The following is a 19,310-nucleotide window of genomic DNA, read 5'->3' on the forward strand; positions in this document are numbered from 1 at the left end:
GACAGTGCTGGTTTTTCCCTTTCCCAGAGTCCTTCATGCCTGTATAACAGGCAATAATTAAACAGGTCACAGAGCTGGGTCTGTGTCCTCTGGAGCAAGGGGTGTCTCTGAGCAGGAGGAAAGCAAGATGGAGAAAGGCTGTCCTCCTGCCGGTTCCCTCACTCTGGCAGCTTCAGCTGCTGTGCAAAACATCTGGGGACGGGCTCAGCAAAATTCTCTTGTGACAGGCTGTCAGCTTCAGCCTGGGAAGAACAGATAAGCGTCTGTTCCGGACCAGCCAAGGACAGCCTTACTCCTGGGACAATTTTGGTAGGTCTGCTTGCCAAGCAAGTGAATAAACACTTGGCGCTGACAAGAGAGACGGGCATCACAGTGCAAACACTTAAAGCCCAGAGCGTGCCATCCTGTGTAATGAGACTTAAAATAAATTAGCAGCCATTAATTTTCCATGAACCTGTGATTGAATTACGGAGGGCCAGGGAAAATTGGGGTTCGGGACACAAGCCCCTGGGGGCCCTTGGCATGGTGCTCTCTGGTATGCCCTCTCATAAGTTAGTGCCCCAACCACCACCAGGCGACCCCCCTTCTATGCCAGTACCCCTTCCCAGCAGGATTGTCCAGTGGAGGTAATCCTCTTTTTGGCTCCAGGTGGTCACCACTTTAATTTCCTACAAGGTCCCAGGCATATCGTCACATCAAGTCAATGTGGAATATAAGACTGGTGACCAACCTACATGTGCTTTCTCTGAATGTGCAGGTCAGCCCAGAGCTGATCACCCAAACAGAATTCCTAGTGTCCAAATGCAATGCGCTCTGTCTGGGGCTACCTTTGAAGGTGACTCGGAAACTACAACTAATCCAGAATGTGGCAGCTAGACTGGTGACTGGGAGCAGCCACCGAGACCACAGTACGTTTCAGAGCACAATTCCAAGTGTTGCTGCTGACCTTTAAAGCCCTAAACACCCTCAGTCCAGTATATCTGAAGGAGCGTCTCCACCTCCATCGTTCTGCCCAGACACTGAGGTCCAGCTCCGAGGGCCTTCTGACGGTTCCCTCACTGCGAGAAGCCAAGTTACAGGGAACCAGGCAGTGGGCCTTCTTGGTAGTGGCACCCGCCCTGTGGAACGCCCTCCCACCAGACGTCAAAGAGAAGAACAACTTCCAGACTTTTAGAAGACATCTGAAGGCAGCCCTCTTTAGGGAAGCTTTTAATGTTTAACAAACTACTGTATTTCAATACTTTGTTGGAAGCCGCCCAGAGTGGCTGGGGAAAAGCAACCAGATGGGTGGGGTATAAATAATAAATTGTTATTGTTATTGTTGTTGCAATGCCACCAGCACAGCTGGTACTAACTGGCCCTATTCTGAACAAGAGGCAGCCCAAAGAGGCCACCAGCAACCCAAAATCCCATACCAGGCAATCCACTTGGGTGATATGTTTGGCCAGAGTCTTGGCGTCCACTTCTGCTAGGAGTTCCTTGACCTTCTTGAGCACTGCCATCTCCAGGGGCTTGTTTTCCAGAGGGATAAGGAGCGACTGGAAGATAGCTGGGTTGAAGGAGGAGGTCCTTTCCACAACAGGGACAATAAAACCCACACTGTTCAGATCCAGCCTCTTCCTGGGCCCCACCTCCACGTCAGAGCCATTCAGAGCAAGCCCTCTCTGGCCCTCGTCTCCTTTTAGCCTCTCGACGTAGCTCTTGGCTGGCATCTGTTTGCCCTCTGCAGTTGGCCTGTCCCACTGAACGGGGGAAGGAGGGTGGAGCTGGCAGTAATGTCCTGTGTCCGGATCGCTATAGCTGCTGACCGAGGGAGAAGGAGAGGCCCTTGAGTAGCCATGGGAAGGGGTCGAGTGGGGGCTGTCGGACTGGTCAGCCTTGCTACCATTTCCTTGGCACAGCTGTGGTTCACTGGAGCGTCTTATGACTGGGGATGACGGGGTTATGCCACTGCCCGCTTGGCCAGTCTGTGGTTTTAGCCGAGTAACTGCAAAGAGAGGTAGAGAAAGGGTGTTTTTTTTATTGTAAGAGTGGACACAGGCAGCAAAACAAGTATTTGGTTTGCAACGGTAACGTGTTATGAGGTCCACGCAATCATCTGTGTGTGCCCATGTTGCCGCTTTATAACAATTTCATCAAAAATCTGAACATCCAATTCACTCAAAAATGGTGCCAAACTTGCAAATTCTCCCCTGAAAGGTGGAAGAAGGGTTTTTTATCATAGGGCAAGAAATCAGCCCTTGACTACTTAACCTGCGGAAAAAGCATTGTGAAGTGTGGGATAATAATTACTTAACACAGCATAGTATAACCCCCACCCCCCAAAATCAAATTAGAATAAACGCTCAATAGTTGACATCATATGACCTCCCTGCAAGTTTTGTGCAGATAAATTATCATTTATTTGTATGCTGCCCTTCCAAAGCTAAAACTATGCTCAATGCCGTTTCCAACATAACAAAAAGTAGTTATAAACAATAAACAAAGCAACAGAAAGCACACAACCAAACTGAACAATTTCCACATAAATCAAAAGATCCAAAATAAAGATAAAAACTAACAGCAGCAACCTCTGCCAAAAGAGTCCCCTAAACAATTACGCAGCCCATTTACGTAGGAGGACTTAATAAAAGATAATCTGGAAAGGACCAGAAAGTTTTGGACTAAAGACCAGGACAAAAATGCTTTATAAACATTTTATTTTTATTTTCTCTTTGAAAACCGTTCCTACCTGTGCTGTAGGCTGCAGTTGCAGGGCTCTCAGAGATGGGAGACATTGAAGAGTGGAGGTCTTGAATTTGATCCACACTGACTGCACAATTCCGGATGATGTCTCGGTGATGTGGCAAGGAGACGCTAGGCAAAGGGTAAAAGAAGGTGTTGGCACAAAATCCTCCCAAGAGGACCAAGAAGGGCCAGACTAAGGGGCCAGACCCATGGAATAAGTGGGCATTGTTACTTTGATTAAGGCAAAAAGTGCAGCGGCCAGGGACTCTGCTTGTTTGTAGAAAAGCACAATGCCCACATCAAGTGGACCTGCTTTATCTTCCCTCAATCTTAGTCGCCTCACTTTGCCAATGACATGGGCCTGTTCTGTTTGTGTGGTGCCCTAATCTGGGTCCAGGATGCTCCATCAGCTGGGACACTTTTTCCGTATGAGATGTGTGGTGGCATCACCCAGCCACAGTCCTCATCATGGAGGATGGATTACCAAATTGCATAAGCCAGCAAGGGAGTCGGTTCTAATTGAAGGCCACAGTACCGTAAAAGTAAAGTATTATTCAAAAGCAGGAGTTCTATTTCACACCGGGGGACTTAGAGAAGATGCTTCAGTTTCTTCAGACCCAGAGCAGGAAACCTCTTGCTATTGAGAAGCTTGGTTCAGCTGGAGCTCCACAAAAACCTTAGAACTGTGGGTGGTATTCAACTAGGTTCCACTCAGAGCAGACCTACTGAAATTCAATGGACCTAACTTAGTTCTGCTCATTCATTTCAAAGAGTCTACACACAGCTGAATGCTGCCCTTTGTTTACTTTGCACATAGTCAAACAAATGAGTGTGGTGCCATTGCCAAGGAACCAGAGGAAGCTATAGTGGTTTTAATAGGACCTTCTCCATACTTTCATGTCTTCCCACCTACCCACAATGTGAACAATGATGAGTATAATAAGCCCACTGCAAGCATAATGAGTCCCCAGAAACTTTTGTTATACCTAATGCAAGTGTATCTGATATTTTATTATTTTTATTGATTTCTGTTTTGTTTGTTATTATTTTACTATATATGAGGTTTTAATGTTTCATGATTGCAAGCTGCTCTGGGATTACCTACTGGCTGGAAATAGTTTATATAAATAAATAATAAGCAAGTGAAGATACCTCTATTCAGCTGTTAATTCTGAGAAAGAAATTAAGAGGCTTCCCCCAACAAGCATCTTCCCCTGGTAGTTAAGCCTAAGGACTTATCCACACTTACCTTTTGCAATGCTATTTCCAGGTACAGGCCCACACTTTAACGCTCCGTATAAGAGCATTGTTGTTGCCCTGGAGTATTTCCCACGAAAACCTACTCTTCAACACTCAATCGGAGCAAACACCAATTTGGGTTTTCTGCAGGTTGCCATTTGCTCCGATTCAGGTTTAAAGAGCAGGTTTTTGTTCAGAAAGCTCTGGAGCGAAAAGAAAAACGGGGAGGTTGCGTTTGGTCACAGAGCTTTAAAGTGTGGACCGTGCCTGGAAATAAGCAGAGGAAAGGGAAGTGTGGAAAAGCCATCACTTGGGAAATTTCCGAAGAAATGCCTCCATCTTTTCCCCATGAGGGGCACCTCAATCACCTAGCTGTGGGTTCTGATTCCCCCACACCTTCGTCTGACCTCCCCACTCCTCTGTGACAGGAAATGTGAACTGATTTGTAGGACTCAGAGCTAGAACTCATTAGAATTCAGGAGGTAGGGGTAGGATATAAATTTAATGAACAAACTATATATTTGACCTCATCTTTGCTTGATTCTGAACCCTTTTCCTGGATGTTTCTAGCCTTGGCTGCTCTCCAAGATATCCAGGCACTGTCCTCCTACGAGCCCATGCTTGCCTATGCCAGCAACTCAGGATATTGCTTCTTTTTGCCTTCCCTTCCTCAGGACAGGTAATTAACAGAGTCTCTCTCCACTTTCCCTCCCTGTCTCTGAACCTTCATGTTGACCCCAATGCCTGGTGCACTGCGGTCCATACTGCAACTCTGTCCAGTTCCCAAGACACACTCCATTAGGAGCAATCTCCTAGCCCCCTGCCCACAATAGGAACCATTTCACTTTATGGCCCAGGCAACGTGGGCCTGGGTACTTGATGGGATTTGCAATTGCGAAATCTCTTGCTATTTTATATTTCTGTACTTGCAGCTCAAGCCGCAAAGCCGTTTCACTCACTGCCTGCCATTTTGTGGAAATTATATTCATTTATATTGGTAATTTGTTGGTTCTTCCCAGTTCCCACAAGTGAGAAAAGCAATACTGGCATTTCTTAAGTAACTGTGCCTGTTGCAGTAACCTCAATTCCATGCAGTTGTCTCCAGAAAAGAACCCTGAAGTTGTATGTCTATGAGATACAAGCTCATGATCACTTGTCTCCCTTGGATCCAGAGGGTTGTGGCTAACCAACTTCTACTCAGAACAGACCAATTAAAACTGATGGGCCTAAGTTACCCACCTGCATCATTTTCTACATGTCTCCTCTGAGGTTGAATGCAACCCAGAGCAGAGAAGACAATGGCAACTAGAGGGGCTGAGAGAAATAGGCACAGCCGCTGAGACAACCAGAGGCAGTCCACCACTGAGAGTGGAGTCCACAGTAGAAATTGCACAAGAGCAAAGGTGGTTCTCTAACACTCATAGCTGGTCTCCCTTAACATAGAAACCTGGATGCACAAGGGGGCTCTGCAACAACCTGCTGCAGTACGCAATGTTTTTGGTCAGGGTGCCATCCAGCCAACCACACCCTCTTGCAGGATGCTCCATTCCATTTCCTCTCCCGCTGGCTTTCTGCCTACCCTGCCCTGCAGCAGTTGGCATTCCATGCCTATTGAACTTGCTCAGACCTCACTGGTCTGTGTTTGGCAGTCCCCTCCCTAGGACTCCCTCTGCAACCTTGTTTTGTCTTTGTGTGCCTCTTGGGAGTTCCCCCAAGCCTGCTGATGCTGCCTCCTTGTATGTGGACGGTGCCATTCTGGCTACATGCAGACGACTGGCTGTTGGAGAACAAGTTTGGCATTGTACAGGCTTACCTGGTTGGGCACCCGTCACCCCTTGTGATCTTGTCGGCCGTCAATCCGTCAGTCATGGTAATGCTCCTCCGTTTGATGTGCCCCCCCTTCTGGCTGGAGTGGCTGTGTGAGCCACTGTGCTTCCCATTGGCAAGTCCATAGCTGGCCTCCAAGTAGCGCAACGGGAAAGTGCGGTTGATGGGGCAGTAGAAGATGGCCCCGCTTTGCTCAGAGATTGGCTTGCGGTTGCCCACGTAGAAGCGCACCAAGGCTGGCACATTGTCAAAGCTCTCCTGCTCAAAGAGGTACTGGATGTGAGTGCGGCCTTCGCTGGACTTCACCATCACCTTGTTGATCTTGAAGTGGAGGGGCTCATTCCGCCAACGGCAGGTCAGCACATAATCCCCAAGGCTGGTGAGTGAGTCGCGGATCAGGAAGTCCCCGTTCCTCTGAATCAGGCTCTCAGACACCTGAAAGGCCAGATGGAAGGTTTGTTTAAGAAAAATTTGCAATGCCCTGAAAGAAAGTGAGAGGCTCTTTGTTTGCTCAGATGAATGGCTTTTTTTAGAGAGACAGTGTTTGGATTTGATATCCCGCCTTTCACTCCCTTTAAGGAGTCTCAAAGCGGCTAACATTCTCCTTTCCCTTCCTCCCCCACAACAAACACTCTGTGAGGTGAGTGGGGCTGAGAGACTTCAAAGAAGTGTGACTGGCCCAAGGTTACCCAGCAGCTGCATGTGGAGGAGCGGGGAAGCGAACCCGGTTCCCCAGATTCCGAGACTACCGCTCTTAACCACTACACCACACTGGTTTTAAAAAAACAGCTTCTCGTCTTGGTATTCTGAAGGTAAGTTGGGAAGAACTGTGCCTCTGATCATGTGCAGAGAACACTGTCCTCTCACCACTAACTAAAATTCAGGAACACAGATTCCTAGGGTACCATGTTTGGACTAATGATGGGTCCTTGGTCTCACAAGGTTGAGGACTATTGGGCTAAAGGGTGGAGAAACTTGAGCCTTTGGGGCAGGGGTGAGGGATTCCCCAATGGCATGATCATTCTCATGTATCCCACATTAGTCCCATCTATTGGGAGTGCTGCCCTCTTCCAATCACAATTATACTGTTAGCTGAATGTCCTATCTTTTTACAGCAGGTGCCTCAGATCTGTGATGCTAAGCCTGAAGAACAACGAAAGCAGTCTTGTTTCCTATAATTGGCTGTTTATTTAATCTCTCTTGGATTCGTATCTTGTCCAATCTTAGAGACAGGATCCTAATTTTCCCTGTTGGAGAGTGAGCACACAGTGTGCTTGTAAATTCCCAGGTGTGCTCCACCTGTAGGGTGAGCATTGCCATTGCTCCCAGTAATTCCTGCAGCGCTGTGGTTGCTCTGTGGGCAACGGCACATCTGTGGCATCTGGTTTACAGCCTTTTCCACTCTAAGGGGGTGATATCTCCCCACAAAGGTTTGGGAGAAGGGAACATGCAAACCTCCAATTGTTGGGACTACAACTCCCATTGTCCCTCATTGGGCTGATGGGAGATGTATGCCAACAACTACTGGAAGGCCACAGGTTCTCCTGCCCGGAGCTAGTTCTCTGGATGTTTTGCATCAAGCAGGGATTTGAGTAAATGGTCTACCAGATCTACTCCACAAGTCACAGCCATAGCAACAACCCTGCTGTGGAGGCCAGGTTCCCACAGGTCAGTGGGAACGAGACACTCCTGTCAAAGGGTGAAGCTTGCTTGTGAACAAAGCAAGGGTGCAGCTGGGGAATCCCATGTATAAAGGAAGGAGCTTTGTGACACTCCTGCTCCAAACCAAGGATGATGAGGAGACCCAGACAGCCATGATAGCATCCAGCTAAAGTCAAGGGGGCTCATAGACCACCCCACACCCTTCTTCACTGTTGCACAGACACAGCTCACAGATCCACGGGGCTTCCTCTAGCCAGAGCTCTTCCAGGTGCCCCTCACCTCTCGGGGGATACGCCCATGATACCAGGCGTGGCTGCGGAGGTCCGTGCTGCTGAGTTTGAGCTCCTCTTCCAACTCTTTGTGAAGCTTCTCTGGTGATGAGTCAAGGATATATTTCTCCTTGGAGAACTGGGGCAAGAGAAAGAGAGAGAAAGAGCCTTAAATGAGGTGCCACCAAGTCAGCCTTCCTTCAGTGGTGGACACAACCAGTATGCCGGAGCCAAGCTGTGCCAGGTGTTATCCTGACACTGGGTGGTAGGCAATAAAATCAACGGCAACAATAATAAAAAAAATCAGAATACTACAATATCCAAAGAAAGGCAATATTTACTGAAGTGGACATATCTGAACCATTTCAGTTCTGATGGTCCTGGAATGCATGAGTGGACAAGTAGTTTTTAAGCAAGCACTCAGAGCATAGCACAGTGAGCACATGGTGTATTTCTGAAGAGAGGCTGTTCCATATGGCGGATGTCACTACCAAAAAGACCCTCCTCTCTTCTGAGTAGTGGAAAGAAGGATCCTTTATGGCTGAGGCACCACTGGGACACTGGCTCTCTTTCTGCACCCTTTAATCAGCTGCATCTGTGAAATGATCCAATATCTGAATGATGCCCTGAATCTCTAATCAGTGTTGTTTACATGTGAGAGAACAGTAGAGGCAAGAAAGCAATTCATCCAATTGCCCAGGAGACCAAGTCACAGTCCCACCCACTCACATCCCCATAAAACTTTGACAGATGATGTAAAAATGAATTGGAATTCCACAAGAATTTACCTGTCTCCTAACACCAGAACTTGTGGACATCCAATGAAGCTAAATGTTGGAATATTTAGGAAAGCACTTTTTTCAATACAGCAGAGAGTCAAACTAGGGAAGTCACCCCCCCCCCAGGAGGCAGTGGTGGCCATCAACTTGGATTAAATGAGAACTGGGCAAATCCACAGAGGACAGGGCTATCAATGACTAACAGCCATGATTGCTCTGCTCTGCCTCCATAGTCAGAGGCAGCAGTGCTTCTGAACCCCAGTTGCTGTAAGAGAGGGGAGAGGTCCTGTTTGTGCATCTGGTTGGCCACTGTGAGAACACAGTGCTGGACCTGATGGGCTATTAGCCTCACCCAACAGGCCTCTCCTTATGTACTTCTGTCTCTCTCATATAATAATAATAATAATAATAATAATAATAATAATAATAATAATAAACTTTTTATTTATACCCCACCCTCCACGGCCAGAACCAGGCTCAGGGTGGCTAACACCAATAAAATTACAATAAAATACAATAAAATTACGTAATAGAAAAAGAAGAAAACAGTTAATTAAAATACGGGTTAAAATACAATTTTAAATGCAGCTTCATTTTAGTAGTTGCCCATAGATCAAAACCATAAGGGGAGGGAAACATAAGGGTCAGACTGAGTCCAAACCAAAGGCCAGGCAGAACAGCTCTGTCTTGCAGGCCCTGCAGAAAGATGTCAAATCCTGCAGGACCCTAGTCTCTTGTAACAGAGCATTCCACCAAGTCAGGGCCAGTACTGAAAAGGCTCTGGCTCTAGTTGAGGCCAATCTAACCTCCTTGCAGCTCGGGACCTCCAAAGTGTTGTTATTTGTGGACCTTAAGGTCCTCTGCAGGGCATACCAGGAGTGGCGATCCCGTAGGTACGTGGGTCCTAGGCTGCATAGGGCTTTAAAGGTCAAAACCAACACCTTAAACCTGACTCTGTACTCCACCGGGAGCCAGTGCAGCTGGTAAAGCACTGGATGAATGTGATCCCGTGGCAAGGACCCCGTAAGGAGCCTCGCCGCAGTATTCTGCACCTGCTGGAGTTTCTGGGTCAGCTTCAAGGGCAGCCCCACATAGAGCGAGTTACAATAATCAAGCCTGGAGGTGACCGTCGCATGGATCACTGTGGCCAGATTAGGGCGAGAAAGGTAAGGGACCAATGGCTTGATACGGCGGAGATGGAAAAATGCCACCTTTGCTGAGGCTGCAACCTGCACCTCCATGGAAAGGGAGGCGTCGAAGGTTACACCCAAGCTCTTGACAGAAGGCGCTGGCCCCCCAACCCCATGTCCCGACCCAGCCAGAGGACCTCTGTCTTCGAAGGATTTAACTTCAACCGGCTCCCACGCAGCCATTCAGCCACAGCTTCCAAGCATCTGGTCAGTGTGTCCGGGGCTGAGTCAGGGCGGCCATCCATCAACAGATAAAGCTGGGTGTCATCAGAATATTGATATATATGGTAAGGGTGGGGAAAGAAGCTGTAATGTAGGCCCTTACTTACAATGTTTATGACTACCAGTTCTGGGATGATTTCCCGGCTCCCTGGAGAGCTTGCAGCAAGGCCCAAGGGAATGATTTTTTAAAAATGAATAAAACGTGCAAGCAAAATGTTTCCCTGAAGGAGGGGTGGTCATCCAGGATGGCAAAGCCTCCTGTGCTGGCAAAGCCTCTTTATCGGCAGGCGTCCTGACCCTGGTTAACCAGCCACCAGGAGCAATGCCTCAGTCACTCACACGTGGCTGCCGGCATTGCCACTGGCTGGGAACCAGGCCAAGTGTAAACAGACTCTTCAGCTAACATGAGCTGTGAAGTGGTTTCTGCTGTGAAAGGCCTGTCGGCAGAGAAGAGTCAGTTGACAGATCAGCTTGGCTAGCCAACTCTGAGGCGATGCACCTTGATTGGTGTGCTTGAGTGCACAAAGGACCCAGTGGTGGAGTTAGGTAATTTTAGACTTATCCAGGGGTGGGGAGCACCTTCTTTAGAGGGAAATGTGTATTATTTCACAGCCTGCTGCATTTCTCTACGCACCCCCCTCCAGTTCTGCTGATTGTGACCCTCGCCTCTGCCCCAAAGTCAGTCCCTGCTTGCACTACTGATGGGAGACCAAGAGGGACATTTGCATTAAGCTACCCTTTGGGGAAAGAATCTTCCTTCTGCCTCTCCCATCACAGCAACTAAACACACAGTGCCTGACATTAGGTTATTTCAGTCTGCCTGAAGATTTTCAGCAGGTTAGGGAATTGGTGATGCAAGCTCAGCAAAAGTCATTCAATGGGGTGGCAGGGAGGATTGGAAACAGAGATCTCATCAGCGCAAGGGGCTCAGGTGGCTGCCGCAGAGTCTTCTGCCCTGTTCAACCAAGCAGCAGGTGGTTCCTCCCCACCCCTGCTTTCCTGATCTTCTCTCTCATTAGTCAACTCAGTTCAGCAAAGCCACTACCACTTGTAAAGAGACCATGCTGGTTTTGCAGCACTGGGAGAGTGTGGCAACTTAACATGCCTTTGGTTCAAATTAATGGGAAGCAGAAGCCTGTTCTAACCACAACACTCCCAAAAGTAACACCCATTTGGACATACCTAAAGCAAGAGTGGCCTCTTATTAGGGTAAATGAAAACACTGCAAGCAGGTTTTTGAGCAAAGGTCTTCTTCAGGCTGGGTTGCCAAGCAATAAAATGGGGCATAGGACGTGAGAAAAAGACATTGCTCCAGTCTGCAGTCAATAAGATGAAGTGCAGGAAGGTGTTGACTTCAGCACTGAATTCAGTGGGACTTACTTCTGAGTAGACATGGTTGGAATTGCAGGCAACAGGTTGATTGTATCCAACGTTAGCCGCATTCTGAGCAGACCCATGAACTCAATGGCATGACTAAGCTAGGTATATTAATCCCAAGGGCATGATCAACAGTATTATTAACAATGAATTCCTTATGCCTCATTTATGTACCAACTATTGTATTAAGGTAGCAGAATACCCCCTGACCATTATCTGTATACCAGTTAGATAAAACTCTGTTTTATCTCCATTTCCCCTCAAATATGTGGCTGTTTGAATATTTCAGCTGCCTCTAGGACAGGCATCCCCAAACTCGGCCCTCCAGCTGTTTTGGGACTACAATTCCCATCATCCCTGACCACTGGTCCTGTTAGCTAGGGATGATGGGAGTTGTAGTCCCAAAACAGCTGGAGGGCCGAGTTTGGGGATGCCTGCTCTAGGACATCTGGAAAGAGGAGATACTAGAGTATTAAGATACAGCACTACCAATTCTTTTCACAGAAAATGTCCTCAACATTTTCCAAAGGACTCCTGCTTGCAATGTACTTTAAAGATAGAAAATTAAGACTCAAAGACAGTGGCTTTATCAATGGCAAAAGGAAAAAGAAAGAATTTGTGGCTGAGTTTAAGGCAGCTCCGAGTCACACTTTGCTTCCAGATCAACATTGCCTCCAATGGGAAAGATCTGGTATTCAGTGGGACATCATTTCCTACCTGCCACGCCCACCACGGCCGTTTTCCTGGTGGCCCTGAACATTGACAACAAATTGGCCAACATCCCTCTCCACCCTCAGTCTGGCCCAGTGCTTAATTTTAAAGGAACCTTATACCTTCCATACAGAACTGTTGGGATCCAAACTTTGGTGAACGAGCCCTGGAATTTCTGCCAGGCTCTGTCCCAAATCACTACAGCGCAGATGGGATTAAGGTGCCAGGCCTGGACTAATCTCGCCTGATCTAGCCTACCTATTAGTTTTCCTTGTTCTTTGCCCTCCAAATCCTTAGCTCCCTGTAAGCGATTTAATGAAAGCTCCTCTCTCTCTCTCTCTCTCTCTCTCTCTCTCTCTCTCTGTGTGTGTGTGTGTGTGTCTCTGTGTGTATTAGCAAGGTTGCCACTTTCCAGCACAGATAAGCTAAGACGATGGATTCTACAGAGGGGTGTAGGGGTGTGTGTGTGTGTGTGTGTGTGAGTGAGAGAGAGAGAACAATAACCAACAAGAAGCAGCTGGCAAATGTGAACTGAAATAATGCGCTAGTAGGAAATTGCTAGTCCTTCCACCCCCCCTCCCCACCCATGCAGTCCCAAAATATTTCTGACAGATTGTGCAGAGAGGCATAAACAAACCCCACAAAGGGTTAGCCCTGCTGCATGTCATGCCGGCTGGTTTAATGAATAATAATGACAGATTTAAAAAGGGAATCTTCTGCATAAAGATGAGCTTTCCGCTAATGCCCCATTTCGCTAATGCCCTTGTGCACCTGAGCCTTAAACATACAATCCCACCCTCTCCATTTCCCCTGCTCTCCTCCCCATCGCTGGTTTCCTCTCCCTGGAGGAGAGGAGAGGCAATGATGTAATGTCTCAGCATCACTGAATCAGGGACTCTGGTGGGTGAGAAGTAGCATGGTGATGTTCTGGGCAAGTGTGGCAGAATGAAGGAGAAGTTCATTGGCAGAGCACCTGCCTTGCGTGCAAAAGGCCCCAGGTTCCATCACCAGCATCTCCAGGAGGGGCTGGGAGGGACCCCTGCCTGAAACCTTGGAAGGTAGCCGCTAGTCTGTGTGGACAATACAGTGGTACCTCGGGTTAAGAACAGTGGTACCTTGGGTTACAGACGCTTCAGGTTACATACGCTTCAGGTTACAGACTCCGCTAACCCAGAAATAGTGCTTCAGGTTAAGAACTTTGCTTCAGGATAAGAACAGAAATCGGGCTCTGGCGGCGCGGCGGCAGCAGGCCCCATTAGCTAAAGTGGTGGTTCAGGTTCAGAACAGTTTCAGGTTAAGAACGGACCTCTGGAACGAATTAAGTACAGTGGTACCTCGGGTTAAGTACTTAATTCATTTCGGAGGTCCGTTCTTAACCTGAAACTGTTCTTAACCTGAAGCACCACTTTAGCTAATGGGGCATCCTGCTGCCGCCGCGCCGCCACCGCACGATTTCTGTTCTCATCCTGAAGCAAAGTTCTTAACCTGAAGCACTATTTCTGGGTTAGCGGAGTCTGTAACCTGAAGCGGATGTAACCTGAAGCGTCTGTAACCTGAGGTACCACTGTACTGAGTGAGCGGGATCAAGGTTTCTGCCTCAGTATAAGGCAGCTTCCCATGTGTTTTGCAGAGATGTTTTCAGGTCTTCTAACAGCTTCCAGATGCTAGGATCCCCGTATTAAGAATGCTGGACTAGGTGAGACCTTGACTCAGCAGCAGATTTCTCCTACACTTAAACACAAGGATCACTAAAACTGGACAGCCTTTCGCTTTGTTGAATTTAAGAGAGACTGACACCTGGGATTCGGGGGTTAAAAAGAAGTAAATCATGCTGGGCTAAAATGAAAATAAAGTAGCCACATACCTTACAAGGTTGATTGGTTTGTTGTTGTTCAATTGATTTTCTATACTACCGTATCACAAAGTGCTTTTGCCAGCTTTCAAAAATAGCATCCAGAACACATTAAAACACTCAATAAAACCAGTGCACGACAGAGAGTTAAAAGTGTTAAGAGCAGTTATGAAAGCCTAAGCATAATTTTGTATAGCAGCTAACCCTAAAAATCCAGCCTTAAAAATATTAATAATTAATAGTGAGGAGTCTCTCCTAAGAGCTCCTCCGGTGGGTCTCGCTGGGAATCAAAGAATCATAGAAGTGTAGAGTTGGAAGGGACCCAAGCAAAAATCTCAACTAGATCATACATGACAGGTGGCCATCTGACCTCTGCTTTAAAACCTCCAAGGAAGGGGAGACCACCATCTCTTGTGGGAGTCCGTTCCACTGCCAAACAGCTCTTATCATCAGAAAGCTCTTCCTGATGTTTAGTCTGAATCTCCCTCCTTGTAACTGGAATCCATTGGTCCTACCCTCAGGAGCAAGAGAAGACAAGCTTGCTCTATCCTCCATGCAACAGCCCTTTAGATATTTAAAGGTGGATATCATATCTCCTCCTCTTTTCCAAGCTAAAAATACTCAACTCCCTCCACTGTTCCTTGGGAGGCTTGGTTTCCAGACCTTTGATCGTCTTGGTCACCTTCCTCTGTACACCTTCCAGCTTGTCAATAACCTTCTTAAGTTGTGGTGCCCAGAACTGGACACAGATATATTGCGATGTGTAGCTGGTGATATATCATGGTGCATTCCCTAGCCCTACTTTTCACATGTACAGCTAATAAGCCAGGTGTCCCCAAATGTATATTTGTGCAGCTGGAAGGGTACTCTGTAGTAGGTTTGGGTCTGGCAATCTCTCCACTGAGCTAAATTCTCAGGGACTCTAAATCAAGACCCCCCCCCCCCGTTTTAAGTGATAAGAGAGCTTAACAGAATGGGGTGGGGATTTGCCTCAGAGATGCATCCTGAAAATCAGAACTGGATACTGGGGCCTCTGCAAGGTGCACGTAACTCTGGTTCACTGCTCACCCTTCACCCCCTCCCACCCCAAAGTCCTCCAGTGTGCTTGAACCCTTATTAAAAATAAATAGTAACCCCAGGTCCCGCTCTCTTCCCCTTCGGCACTCCCAGGGGGTGTCTAGGCCAGAGCAGATGCTGTCACCATGGCAACCCCCATGGTGACCATGGGCCACTGATGCTGTCACCATAGCGACTGCTGCTGCTGCGGGGCCCCATATTTCCTCTGCTACAACTTCCTCCCAAGGAAGGTGGAGGGAGGACCTCTTCAAGACTAACTTTTCTCTGTGGTTATGAGAATTGCAGGGTGGGGGGAAGGAATCATTTTGGGCCTAGATTGTCCTGACCTGCCCGTTCAGGCAGCATTGGGGAGAGGATAGAGTTTTGTGTAGGGAGAGGAGGTGAGATGAGAAGAGGGCAACAAGTAACATACAGCCTTTGCCAACCTGGTGCCTTCTCCAGATATTTTGGGCCACAAAACCTGCACTGGCTGGGGATGATGGTTGTTGATGCTTGAAAACATCTGGAGGGCTCAAGTCAAATTCTGCCCTATAGCATTTCACAAATGAAAACAGTGTACTCTGATAAAGGGATCAGGGTTTGAGCCCCACATGGATGAATGGTTTTCTTTGCCGTCCCCTCATTTTCACTGCCGCTGACTGCCTGACACTACATCTAAGAGCAAAGAGGATGTGTTTGCTTTTGGTTCAATATATTCACATGAGGGCAGCGGTGGGGTGGCAGAGGAGAGGCATAGTTGCCCTGCATTGCATTATCAACAGTTCGCAATAAACCAAAATGGTAGGTGCTACACCTGCCTTTAGTGATCATGGGCATGCATTTACCATACTGAATAGTGATGGATTGTAAGAAGCATGTGTCTCTTTCTGGCCAAGCCAGATTTGACTTCTAAAAGTCATTGGGGGTGGAGGGATTGATCTCTGGACCCTGGAAAAAAATGACAGCTCTGTGGCCATTTGTCCTAGTCAGATTTGAACAAGGCAACTCCCAAAAGGCACGACAGGGGGGTGCTGATTTATCAAACATCTAGACTGCCAGAATGCATGTTGTTCCATTTGTGCCCCCCTCCTCTCATTCAGCTCAGCTGTCTCTCTGGATTTTTCCTTGCCTGCTCTACTCCCTGCTACCACTGCTCCCCTCCGCCTCACTGATGGACCTCCTGCAGAGAATAATAAGGGAGTCTGGAGGGCAACTGCGACTGAGGGCTAGGCAAGGAACAGGATGACCTTGGCGTAGTAAAGGCCAAGAAGAAAAGAATAGCAAAGGAGGGAGGAGGGGATGAACGGAGTCCGAGGACAACAGCAACAGAATACATCTGAGCTAGTTAGCTTTTCTACCAGGGCAGTTTCCTGTACAGTTTGGTACCACTGGTCCATAGACACTCCTGACAGGTCCCTCCAGTATCTGGTTAGGATACTTCTAGCTGCTGACAGTTAGTGACTTATGAGTTCCTTGTTGTGTGGGTGCTCATTACTGTCTTGGAAGATATTTAGTAGGGTCAGTTCTGGAATTACTTCTATTACTGTACCTGTTTGGTTATTTTGCAGGTTTCCTGTAATACCGCACAAGCCAACAAGACAATGACATATTCCAACCCCCAAACACACACACAAAATCAAAACACACTACAACCAACCATGCTTTGGGCTCTCTTGGTTTCTTACTCCACCAGCAAAAATAAGATACCTATCCACATGTCACTGATACAAAAATTCTACTCATATATGATGTAAAGAATGAAAGTTGACTGTCCCCCCCCCACCTTTCTTTCTCTTTCTTTTGTTGTTGCTGGTTCAAAAGCCTGAAGTTCTCAGAAACACAGAATCTATGCCAGCTGCGGAACACTGTGGCATGGGTGTGGTACATGCCCATACCATCTCTTCTGAAATTGGTAAGAAATGGCAACACACACACACACAGGTCATGAGGGGAAGATTCTTACAATGGGCCAAAGAACCACTCAGGATTTAAAAGCATGGAGTTCTATTTCATGATACAGTCTGTGCTTGTTTAAGAGCTCTGTGCATCTGGTATGCGTTACAGAAGGTTTGTAACATGCAGGGAGCAGAGTCGCACATCTGTGGGAGGTGTGGTGGGAGCTCAACCTGGCCCGTCTTATTCTCTGTGTGATGAGGAATAAACAAGTGGTTCCTCCTCTCATTCAGCCAGGGTTCAGAGAGGTGCAGGGAGCAGAAATGGCATGATGAAGAGGCCAGAGTCAACTTTTGGAATGTGCAAGTGAACAAAGGCAAAGGGCTTTACATCTTTTTGAACCTGCTAGGGGTGGGGTGGGAAGTGCTGAAGAGACCTAGAAGCAAGACAGTTTCGCTACGGCAGCTGCTTTATACACTGGTGAATGCTCAAGGTTCAAGAGAAAATTGGATGGGGGTGGGAAGGCACCAAACAGCCATGGGTGGAGAAGACAGATATGAGTGAATGTCCTTGGAATGTACTCCTTACTTAAATGCCTTTTTCTTATTTGCATATAAATAAATGCTGACAGCTCGCCCCCCCCCCCAAGATGTTCCAGAGGGGTCTACTAAACTGCAGCAGGGGACAAAGCAATGCCTGCTTTGATGCTGGTGCAATCCCCCCACTCAGCTACCTCGATGCAGGATGGGTGTGTGGGTGGGTGTATGCTGAATATAACGTACATCTATCTATCCATCCCTTATCTCACTCCAAATGCTGCATCCCTTTCCTGGTCTGCTATTGGCTAGCAATGATGTAATTGCTTCAAGCGCCGGGTGCGCTGCCATTGGTAGAAAGAGGCAGAGATGCTGCTGTCAGCTTGAAAGCCCCCAGTCATTCATGCAGAGTTCAGCATGCCAGTTTGGGCACAAAATCTGCACACATAAGCCAGCCAGCCTAGAAGCAGATTGAATGTCTGAGGAGGGGACAGTGGGTGGGGTGTGGCTTTCTTGTGCTGTGCAGGAGCAGGGAAGCATGCACACACAAGGGTGCACGTGCACACAAACACACTTAACACTTATCACACCTTTCTTAACCTTTACATTGCCAGGATGGAGCTCTGCAATGCTCCATTCAACTCCGAAACCTTGATCAAAATCAAAAGAGACCAACATTTTAAAAACAGGCCCTGGCATGTAATGCTTTGGGCACCTTTGCCCTGGTTGTTGTGACAGGCTTCCAGCACCAGCCTCTTGATCACAATGAAGGATACGCAAGGATATATTTCTTGACAGGTTTGGCCAGAGGGTCGTAAGAGGAAAAGAATGTGCAGCTCGACCAAGCACCGCCCAAGCACACCTGCAGCCATAGTAATGTGAGCTTTGGCCGTTGGAGAGATGCACTTTTGCATTCAAGGCACCCCAAATGGGTGAGGTGTTACCCTTATACCCAAGGGGAAAACAAACAAAAAATCAATTGTCTCACATGTACGTAATTCTGCTGGATTCTGGGCAATAGTGGGAGGGACCATTCAGTAGTACAGCAACTGCTTTGCATGCAGAAGGTCCCAGGGTCAGTACCTGCAGTCTCTACCTTCAAAGGATCTAGGGCAGAGGAGCCGGGGTGGCAGCAGGGGACCTACCAACCAAGACCTAGAGGAGTTGCTGCCAGTCAAAGGTCTTGGGAAACATGCTTGGACACCTAAGAGGAGACTACTGTAGCAACCAGGGCCAGCCCAAGGAATGCTGCTTCCTGGAGCAAGAAGAATGGTGCCACACACCTCCATGTACCAAATCCAGAGGCATTGTTGATGAAGCAGCACTCTCCAGCAAACCTGAAGGCTATAGGCTAGCTTTAGTTGTGTAAGGCAGTTGTGTAAGGCACACACAGCTCTGTTCTCCAGCACCTCACCATGGCTGCCCAGCTCCTTCTCATTTGCTGCTTGAGGCAGCTGACTCACTCTGTCATACTACAGGCCCCAAGACCAACCAGATTTTAAGAAGCCCTTCTCCAAAAAACCAAAATAGGGAAAACACTAGCACCTGTGTGGCAGTGCTTATAACTGAGGATCCAAGGGAGCCAATGCATGATAAAGATTTTGCCCAGGTACTGGCCTAAGGTGCAGTTGCAAGGTACATCTAGAGCCAGCCCTACCATTGGGCAAAGTGAAGCAGGGTAACTTCCAGGGCAGCAAGCGGTCAATCATTTTTGGGGGGCAGGCAGCAATTTGGCCTTTTATGCCTCAAAATGCCTTGGAGCCATGTCACTAACTTTTGGTTAAAGTCTCTTGGAATAAGGTGGAGGCTCAAACACAGGACATCTGGTTTTTTCATTTTCTGTTTTAGCACACACAAGATTGTCTCTGCACTTCCAGAACTGAAATGCAAAGGTCATAAGAGGAGCCTTGCTGGATCAGACCCAAGGTCCACCTAGTCCAGTAGGGTATTTACCACTGCAGCCAATGGGA

The 19,310-nt window shown here is 47.7% G+C and overlaps 1 protein-coding gene and 1 long non-coding RNA gene across 4 annotated transcripts in view; both read right to left on the reverse strand.

Moving 5' to 3' along the window:
* Positions 1-19,310, reverse strand: part of LOC309361596 — a 150,485-nt gene that overhangs the window by 56,097 nt on the left and 75,078 nt on the right. The gene's annotated exons all lie outside the window — the stretch shown is intronic.
* The window catches only part of SH2D3C (SH2 domain containing 3C), a 71,230-nt gene that overhangs the window by 8,298 nt on the left and 43,622 nt on the right, over positions 1-19,310 (reverse strand). For all 3 annotated transcript variants that reach the window (XM_081896342.1, XM_081896343.1, XM_081896344.1), the window contains 4 exons: positions 7,735-7,863; positions 5,780-6,228; positions 2,732-2,856; positions 1,416-1,987 (listed from right to left, as the gene is read on the reverse strand). In XM_081896342.1, the coding sequence (XP_081752468.1) occupies positions 1,416-1,987; positions 2,732-2,856; positions 5,780-6,228; positions 7,735-7,863 (1,275 nt within the window). The remainder of the gene's footprint in view (positions 1-1,415; positions 1,988-2,731; positions 2,857-5,779; positions 6,229-7,734; positions 7,864-19,310) is intronic.

Source organism: Podarcis melisellensis (assembly GCF_964234715.1).
Source record: "Podarcis melisellensis genome assembly, chromosome: Z".
Classification (NCBI taxonomy): Eukaryota; Metazoa; Chordata; class Lepidosauria; order Squamata; family Lacertidae; genus Podarcis; species Podarcis melisellensis.